Genomic DNA, 10,000 nt, shown 5'->3' on the forward strand with positions numbered 1-10,000 from the left:
TGAGTATAATTAGTATTCACCTAAATATAATGAGTACAAGTATAATTCGTACTCACGTGAGTATAATGAGTATAAGTATAATAAGTCTTCACGTGAGTATAATTAGTACAAGTATAATTAGTATTCACATGAGTATAATGACTACAAGTATTAATATTCACGTGAGTCTAATTAGTATTCACCTAAATATAATGAGTACAAGTATAATTCGTACTCACGTGAGTATAATGAGTATAATTATAATTAGTCTTCGCGTGAGTATAATTAGTACAAGTATGATTAGTATTCACGTGAGTATAATGAGTACAAGTATAAATAATAATCAAGTGAGTATAATGAGTACAGGTATAATTAGTATTCACGTGATTATAATGAGTACAAGTATATTTAGTATTCACCTGAGTATAATGAGGACAAGTATTATTGGTATTCACGTTAGTATAATTAGTACAGGTATAATTGGTATTCACGTGAGTTTAATAAGTACCATTATGCTCAGTATTCACGTGAGTATAATGCGTACAAGTATAATTAGTGTTCACGTGAGTATAATAAATGCAAGTAAAATTAATATTTACGTGAGTATAATGAGTACAAGTATAATTAGTCTTCACGTGAGTATAATGAGTATACGTATAATTAGTATTCACGTGAGTATAATGAGTGCAATTATAATTAGTATTCACGTGAGTTTAATGAGTACAAGTATAATTGGTGTTCACGTGAGTTTAATGAATACAAGTATAATTAGTATTCCTGTGATTATAATGAGTACAAGTATATTTATTATTCACCTAAGTATAATGATTACAAGTATTATTGGTATTCACGTGAGTGTAATGAGTACAAGTGTAATTAGTATTCACGTGAGTATAATGAATACTCAGATGAGTGTAATGATTCTTCTTGTTTTTCTTTTGAGAGAGATAGTTTGAAGAAAGGCTTTTTCAATACAAGCTTCATTTTATTGAGTCTTACGATAAGGAAATATATGAAAACATCCAGATGATCATGATTCATTTTCACCATTGATATTAAACAGTTTTGATTAGTGGACTTGGTGTTATGGAAATTGAATTCGACAGATGTAAAAAGAAATGCCTGAGAGTAAGTACATTTGAGATACTTTTGTTGTCAAAAAGGTTTCATAGAATATCATAATATTCCTTTTTTACTTAATAAAGAGAACAGAACAGTCCTTTGTTTTACCTATTAAAGTGAGAGAGAGCGAGAGAGAGAGAGAGAGAGAGAGAGAGAGAGAGAGAGAGAGAGAGAGAGAGAGAGAGAGAGAGAGAATTCTCATTAAAGTACAATTTCACACACATATATATATATATATATATATATATATATATATATATATATATATATATATATATATATATATATATATACATATATATATATATATATATATATATATATATATATATATATATATATATATCTTTAAAATTTATTTCCACTGTTAAATCCTTAAAAGAAAAAAAAGGAAACAGTTAGGAGAAGTTGTGTGTGTGAAGAAAGGAAGGTTGATGAAACTAGAGAAATAAAAAATAGAAAAAACATTTTTAACAAGAAAAATTGCAAAAGACTTCTGAGAAAATAGAAGAAGTGGTATAGGGAAAAATGCTTGAGCCCAGAAAAGGTGACTAGGCCTATATGAGAACTTGTCGAAGCGGATAGGAAGGCCTAACAGAGTTGGGTTGTCTGGTGAAAACAATTGTTGCAAAGGTATTCTGAATGTTCGGGAAGTTTGGATGATACTATAAAGAAATAAAAAAAAAGGGCGTATATCTTAAAGCGGCACAACTGAGCAGCTGAGGAGATGTATTCGTGTGTGTGTGTGTTTGCACAGCTGAGCAGGTGAGGAGACGTATTCGTGTGTGTGTGTTTGCACAGCTGAGCAGCTGAGGAGACGTATGCGTGTGTGTGTGTTTGCACAGCTGAGCAGCTGAGGAGACGTATTCGTGTGTGTGTGTTTGCACAACTGAGCAGCTGAGGAGACATATTCTTGTGTGTATGTGTGTGTGTGTGTGTTTGCACAACTGAGCAGCTGAGGAGACGTATTCTTGTGTGTATGTGTGTGTGTGTGTTTGCACAACTGAGCAGCTAAGGAGACGTATTCTTGTGTGTATGTGTGCGTGTGTGTTTGCACAACTGAGCAGCTGAGGAGACGTATTCGTGTGTGTTTGCACAACTGAGCAGCTGAGGAGACGTATTCGTGTGTGTGTGTTTGCACAACTGAGCAGCTGAGGAGACGTATTCGTGTGTATATGTGTGCGTGTGTGTGTGTTTGCACAACTGAGCAGCTGAGGAGACATATTCTTGTGTGTATGTGTGTGTGTGTTTGCACAACTGAGCAGCTGAGGAGATATATTCTTGTGTGTATGTGTGTGTGTGTGTGTGTTTGCACAACTGAGCAGCTGAGGAGACATATTCTTGTGTGTATGTGTGTATGTGTGTGTGTGTGTTTGCACAACTGAGCAGCTGAGGAGACATATTCTTGTGTGTATGTGTGTGTGTGTGTGTTTGCACAACTGAGCAGCTGAGGAGACATATTCTTGTGTGTATGTGTGTGTGTGTGTTTGCACAACTGAGCAGCTGAGGAGACATATTCTTGTGTGTATGTGTGTGTGTGTTTGCACAACTGAGCAGCTAAGGAGACATTCTTGTGTGTATGTGTGTGTGTGTTTGCACAACTGAGCAGCTGAGGAGACGTATTCGTGTGTGTGTGTGTTTGCACAACTGAGCAGCTAAGGAGTCGTCTTCGTGTGTGTGTGTGTGTGTGTGTGTGTGTGTGTTTAGGGAGTATGGTAGTGTGGAAGATGTTTATACAAAAAAACATATAATTCGACAGAGAAGTAGCAGACGTGTGGCAATGAATGATCAAATATAGATTATTATTATTATTATTATTATTATTATTATTAAATGCTAAGTTACAACCTTAGTTGGAAAAGCAGGATGCTATAATCCCAGGGGCCCCAACAGGGAAAATAGCCCCGTGAGGAAAGGAAACTAGGATAGATAAAATATTTTAAGAACAGTGACATTAAAATAAATATTTCCCATATAAACTATAAAAACTTTAACAGAACAAGAGGAAGAGAAATTAGATAAATTAGATAGAATAGTGTGGCCGAGTGTACCCTCAAGCAAGAGAACTCTAACCAAAGACAATGTAAGACCATGGTACAGAAGCTATGGCACTACCCAAGACTAGAGCACAATGGTTTGATTTTGGAGTTTCCTCCACCTAGAAGAGCTGCTTACCATAACTGAAGAGTCTCTTTTACCCTTACCAAGAGGAAAGAAGCCACTGAACAATTACAGATGAAGTAAACAAGCTTCTATGTATTTCAAATGTATTCTCAGACAACAGCTTATAAAGTCAGACATATATTTAGGTCACATACAAAGGCATTCTCTAAAAGCCAAGTCTCTTATATAAATACAGCAGTGTTTTACTTACGTATTATTATTTTTATAAGCTCTTAAATAATAATTCACTATAAGCTCTAAATATTGTTTCCCTACATGCTTCCTTTTATTAGACTAACATGAAAAAATTCGGATTTAAATATTCATAATCTCACTGACTGCTTTTCAGCCTTCGAGTTCAATTTTCAGAGGAAAAGAACAACTATATTTCTATTCAGTGGCAACCCGTTTGCTCATAAATATTTAACCGAAGTTTTAATATCATAGAGTTTTATTTTTTACTTCCTAGCTAATTTTTTTTTTCTTTTTTTTTCCTTTGGTATGTCTTTTAGTTATTTGTACACTATGTTCCTTATAGAGTTAATGTGACTTAGCCTTAACATTTCGCTGAACATAAATGTGTACACTGTCATAGCGTGATTTATAAGGTTGCAAACTGTCTATCCAAAACGGTCTGTATTTGTTTATGAGAGAGAGAGAGAGAGAGAGAGAGAGAGAGAGAGAGAGAGGAGAGAGAGAGAGAGAGAGAGAGAGAGAGAGAGAGAGAGAGCAGTTTAAGAAACCCAAGTCTCGTTAAGAAAGAGAGAAATACTCCTGGCTAGTACAGCGGTAACTTGTTCGCCTCGCATTAGCATGACAGCAGATCCATCCCAGTCCAGGACCGTGAGTTTAAGCTGTTTACTGGGGAGGCCACTGCTGTGATTGGGCACCACATGGGGGGGGGGCTTGTCCAGCTGACGTTCTGGTGAGCATCTATTCTGATGGAACTGAAACCAGACACCTTTACCTATTAGCTTTATACAACTACCCTCTCTCTCTCTCTCTCTCTCTCTCTCTCTCTCTCTCTCTCTCTCTCTCTGTATATAGATACTCATAAATATGTGGCAAGCGGCTCTTCTAGGAGAGGGACACTCCAAAATCAAACCATTGTTCTCTAGTCTTGGGTAGTGCCATAGCCTCTGTACCATGATCTTCCACTGTCTTGGGTAGAGTTCTCTAAGATCTAAAAAGCGAGGCTTGCAAGGTCGAATGGTTCGTCGAACTGTGTTGTCGAACCCGGTTGTCGAACCTGTTTGTCAAACGGTTCGAAGAGGTGGAGTCAGTCACAAATGCATAGGTTTTATGGACAATGAAGCCCCGCCCACAAAAGTCAGGCTATAACAGACTTTCTTCGAATCGTTCGACGAACGTGTTCGACAGCCAAATACCCCATTCACACGTTCGAACATAGCTTCAAACTCTTGTCTGTCGAACCGCGTTCGACGAACCGTTCGACTTTTAAAACCCCCCTTTAAGAGACTAATATATCCTTACCTTTCTAGAAAATGAGCAATTTCCTTCATATCCTCAAACTTTATATTTTCAAATCTCTTCACATTTTTTTTCCTATTAGATGAAAGTAATGAACAAGTTTTAGCTATTCAGATTATAGTTCATAAGATTATTTTTAACTTTCTTAATGAAAAATAGAATAAGGATGTGTTTGTATCTGATTGGAAGGCCCTAGAAAATATGGAGTACATAGCACTTGTCCTTCTAGTGGCTGCTTTCATCTTGGTAAAGGTAGAAGAGACTCTTTAGCAATGGTAAGCACCTCTTCTAGGAGGAGGACACTCCAAAATCAAACCATTGTTCTCTTGTCTTGGGTAGTGCCATAGCCTCTGTGCCATGGTCTTCCACTCTCTTGGGTTAGAGTTATCTTGCTTGAGGGTACATTCGGGTACACTATTCTATCTTATTTCTCTTCCTTTTGATTTTTTAAAGTTTTGTATAGTTTATGTAGGAAATATTTATTTTATTGTTGTTACTGTTCTTAAAATATTTTATTATTCCTTGTTTCCTTTCCTCACTGGGCTAGTTTCCCTGTTGGAGCCCCTAGGCTTATAGCATTTTGCTTTTCCAACTAGGGTGCAGCTTAGCAGGTAATAATAATAATAGTATAAGTTTATATAGGAAATATTTATTTTAATGTTACCGTTCTTGAAATATTTTTTTATTCCTGGTTTTCTTTCCTCATTGGGCTATTTTTCCTCTTGGATCCCTTAGGCTTATAGCATCCTGCTTCTCTACTAGGGTTGTAGCTTAGCAAGTAATAATGATAATAATAATAATAATAATAATAATAATAATAATAATAGTAGTAGTAGTAGTAGCAGCAGCAGTAGTAGTAGTAATAAAAATGATAATAATAATAATAATAATAATAATAATGATAATAATAATAATAATACTGATAATAATAATGATAATAATACTAATAATAATAATAATAATAAAAATAATAATAATAATAATAATAATAACCAAAATATTTGAAACCATCCTCTGACAGAATTCAACTCCCTTGGTCCTTCATCTTCTCCCCTTTTCTATCCATCAGGCAACGCTAGCTATATTGGATAAATTGGACGTCGACACGGACGTTCCGTCGGAGGAGGAAATAGCCAGAAAATTCGGCTATGAAGAGGCCTACCTCAATGGACGTGTGACTTGGTGGCATAGGACGAGACCCAAGGTTTGGTCTCTCTTCGATGAACCTTATTCTTCGTGGATGGCAAAGGCAAGTTATGAGATATTACGTACTGGTATGTATATATATATATATATATATATATACTAAATATATGTGTATATACATGTATATATATGTGTGTGTGTTTGTGTATACAAGTATATATATATATATATATATATATATATGTATGTTGTGATGGTATGTACTGTATATACGTTTGCATATTAATATATATATTAATACATTCACATAAACTATATATATATATATATATATACAGGTTTATATATATATATATATATATATACAGGTTTATATATATATATATATATGCACAGGTGTATATATATGTGTGTATATATATACATATATTTATATATATATATATATATATATATATATATATATGTGTGTGTGTATATATATATTTATAAATAAATATATATATTATGACTTACACAAATTAACAGCGTCATTTTAGGAAATATGTTCTAGTTAGTTCTTAGAATTAACACTCAGTTAAGCATAACAAATGTGTGACCATTTATTAAGAGCCTGAAGGATTATCCTCCAGATACACTTTCAACCGTCATTTTTCATTGCATTCTAGTCTAAAAGAAATAGTAATAAATCAACTTTCTAATTTTCTAAAAGTTTTTTCAGATTTTTTATAGTCACTGCAGTTTGACCTGAAAATAGTGAAGTTCATTGATTTTTTGGTGTAAATTATTAGAGACAATTCAGTTCCAGTTATTATTATTATTATTATTATTATTATTATTATTAAATGCTAAGCTACAACCCTAGTTGGAAAAGCAGGATGCTATAAGCCCACGGGCCCCAACAGGGAAAATAGCTCAGTGAGGAAAGGAAAAAAGGTAAAATAAAATATTCTAAGAATAGCAACAGCATTGAAATAAATATTTCCTATATAAAAGGACCCCATAACTCTCTAGTGGTAGTATCTCAACGGGTGGCTGGTGCCCTGGCCAACCTATTACCTACAAATTGGTTGTTATCAATAACGAAATATTTTCATTTTGCTACAGTAATTTTCTGCGTCTAAGAAATCATTTTCCTTGTTCAGGAAATGTAAGCGTCGCTAAGGTTTAAGGTTTAAAGGAGGCTCATGAATGGCAGACAGTGACATTGCCCTATCAAGAAGAACAATGCCCTAGAGACTGATTATATATACATATAATCAGTGTCCAAGTCCCCTTTTCACCCAAGCTAGGACCAAGGAGGGCCAGGCAATGGCTGCTGATAACTCAGCAGATAGACCTATAGGCTCCCTCAAACACGTGACCAAGCCCAATTTCACCCAAGCTAGGACCAAGGAGGGCCAGGCAATGGCTGCTGATAACTCAGCAGATAGACCTATAGGCTCCCTCAAACACGTGTCCAAGCCCAATTTCACCCAAGCTAGGACCAAGGAGGGCCAGGCAATGGCTGCTGATGACTCAGCAGATAGACCTATAGGCTCCCCCAAACACCTTATCCTTAGCTCACAAGGATGGTGAGGTTGCAGCGACTAAAAAAACTAACGATTTTGAGCGGGACTCGAAAACCAGTCTGGCGTCCAACAGTCAGGGACGTAACCACATTGGCCACCACAACCCTACTACTACTGTATTTTCCTTTCAGGCTCTGAATATCCTCACAGGTGACTCATTTGATTTATATTTCCCTCCCAAACTCTCAGTTGATTCAGTTTGCATTCCTAACTAATATTCTCTTTTAATAATATTCAAGGTATTTCAATCACCTTTTCATCCTAAACTTTATTTTCCAAGTTATTGGTATGTCATTTGTGAATTCTTCGCCACTAACACCTCACACACACACACACACACACACGCACGCACGCACACACACACACTCACACAGGTTGCCCATACCGTATTTCCAGACCGGGGGCTCTTTGACAGTCAGTCATAGCCCCCAAGGTTAGGAGACCTGACTGGTGTGCTCAGGCTCTTGAAAGATTTGCAGCCTAAAGAGAATGTTCTTGCTGTAAGCCCCCTAGGTTTGCCCGGACTGCATATCCAGATGGGGGCTCTTTTGACATGCAGTCATAGTCCCAAAGGGTAGCCGACCTGACCAGTGTGATCAAGGCCTTGCAAGATTCGCAGCCCAAAGAGAATGTTCTTGCTGTAGGCCCCCTAGGTTTACCCGGTTCGTATATCCGGACGGGGGATTTTCGACAGTCAATCATAGCCCCCAAGGGCAAAAGACCTGACTGGTGTGGTCAGGGTCGTGCAAGATACTCAGCTCAAAGAAAATGTTCTTGCATTAGGCCCCCTAGGTTTGCCTAGTCTGTATTTCTGGACAGGGGCTCTTTGACAGTCAGTCATAGCTCCCAAGGATAGAAGACCTGACTGGTGTGGTCAGGGTCTTGCAAGATTATCAGCCCAAAGAGAATGTTCTTGCTGTACTGAAGGTCATGCTCAACCCTGAGCAAGCCTTGTAATAATTGCTAATAGGAAGCTGCTGTGTGGTCGGGGTCTTGCCAGATTCTCAACCCTAAGAGAATGTTCTTGCTGTACTGTAGGTCTTGCTCAGCCCCGAGCAAGCCTAATTGCTAATAGAAACCTGCAGTGCGGTCAGGGTCTTGCAAGATTCTGAGCCTAAAGAGAATGTTCTTGCTGTGGGTCTTGCTTAGCCCCGAGCAAACATTGTAATAATTGCTAATAGGAAGCTGCGATGTGGTCAGGATCTTGCAAGATTCTCAACCCAAAGAGAATGTTCTTGCCTGTGGGTCTTGCTCAGCCCCGAGCAAACATTGTAATAATTGCTAATAGGAAGCTGCGATGTGGTCAGGATCTTGCAAGATTCTCAACCCAAAGAGAATGTTCTTGCTGTGGGTGTTGCTCAGCCCCGAGCAAACCTTGTGATAATTGCTAATAGGAAGCTGCATTGTAGTCAGGGTCTTGCAAGATTCTCAGCCTAAAGAGAATGTTCTTGCTGTGGGTCTTGCTCAGCCCTAAGCAAGCCTTGTAATAATTGCTAATAGGAAGCTGCGATGTGGTCAGGATCTTGCAAGATTCTCAACCTAAAGAGAATGTTCTTGCTGTGGGTCTTGCTCAGCCCCGAGCAAGCCTTGTAATTATTGCTAATAGGAAGCTGCAGTGTAGTCAGGGTCTTGCAAGATTCTCAGCCTAAAGAGAATGTTCTTGCTGTGGGTCTTGCTCAGCCCTTAGCAAGCCATGTAATAATTGCTAATAGGAAGCTGCAGTGTAGTCAGGGTATTGCAAGATTATCAGCCCAAAGAGAATGTTCTTGCTGTACTGTAGGTCTTGCTCAGCCCTGAGCAAACCTTGTAATAATTGCTAATAGGAAGCTGCAGTGTGGTCAGGGTCTTGCAAGACTCTCAACCCAAAGAGAATGTTCTTGCTATAGGTCTTGCTCAGCCACGAGCAAGCCTTGTAATAATTGCTAATAGGAAGCTGCGATGTGGTCAGGATCTTGCAAGATTCTCAACCCAAAGAGAATGTTCTTGCTGTGGGTCTTGCTCAGCCCCGAGCAAACCTTGTAATAATTGCTAATAGGAAGCTGCAGTGTGGTCAAGGTCTTGCAAGATTCTCAACCCAAAGAGAATGTTCTTGCTGTGGGTCTTGCTCAGCCCCGAGCAAGCCTTGTAATAATTGCTAATAGGAAGCTGCAGTGTGGTCAAGGTCTTGCAAGACTCTCAACCCAAAGAGAATGTTCTTGCTGTGGGTCTTGCTCAGCCACGAGCAAGCCTTGTAATAATTGCTAATAGGAAGCTGCGATGTGGTCAGGATCTTGCAAGATTCTCAACCCAAAGAGAATGTTCTTGCTGTGGGTCTTGTTCAGCCCCGAGCAAACCTTGTAATAATTGCTAATAGGAAGCTGCAGTGTAGTCAGGGTATTGCAAGATTATCAGCCCAAAGAGAATGTTCTTGCTGTAGTGTAGGTCGTGCTCAGCCCCGAGAAAACCTTGTAATAATTGCTAATAGGAAGCTGCGATGTGGTCCGGGTCTTGCAAGACTCTCAACCCAAAGAGAATGTTCTTGCTGTGGG

General features: G+C 38.0%; 1 protein-coding gene across 1 annotated transcript in view; it reads left to right on the forward strand.

Moving 5' to 3' along the window:
* The window catches only part of LOC137652162 (potassium voltage-gated channel protein Shaw-like), a 93,098-nt gene that overhangs the window by 60,428 nt on the left and 22,670 nt on the right, over positions 1-10,000 (forward strand). The window contains exon 5 of the mRNA XM_068385369.1: positions 5,825-6,004. Coding sequence (XP_068241470.1) covers positions 5,825-6,004 — 180 coding nt within the window. The remainder of the gene's footprint in view (positions 1-5,824; positions 6,005-10,000) is intronic.

Source organism: Palaemon carinicauda, chromosome 13 (genome assembly GCF_036898095.1).
Source record: "Palaemon carinicauda isolate YSFRI2023 chromosome 13, ASM3689809v2, whole genome shotgun sequence".
NCBI classification, from domain to species: domain Eukaryota; kingdom Metazoa; phylum Arthropoda; class Malacostraca; order Decapoda; family Palaemonidae; genus Palaemon; species Palaemon carinicauda.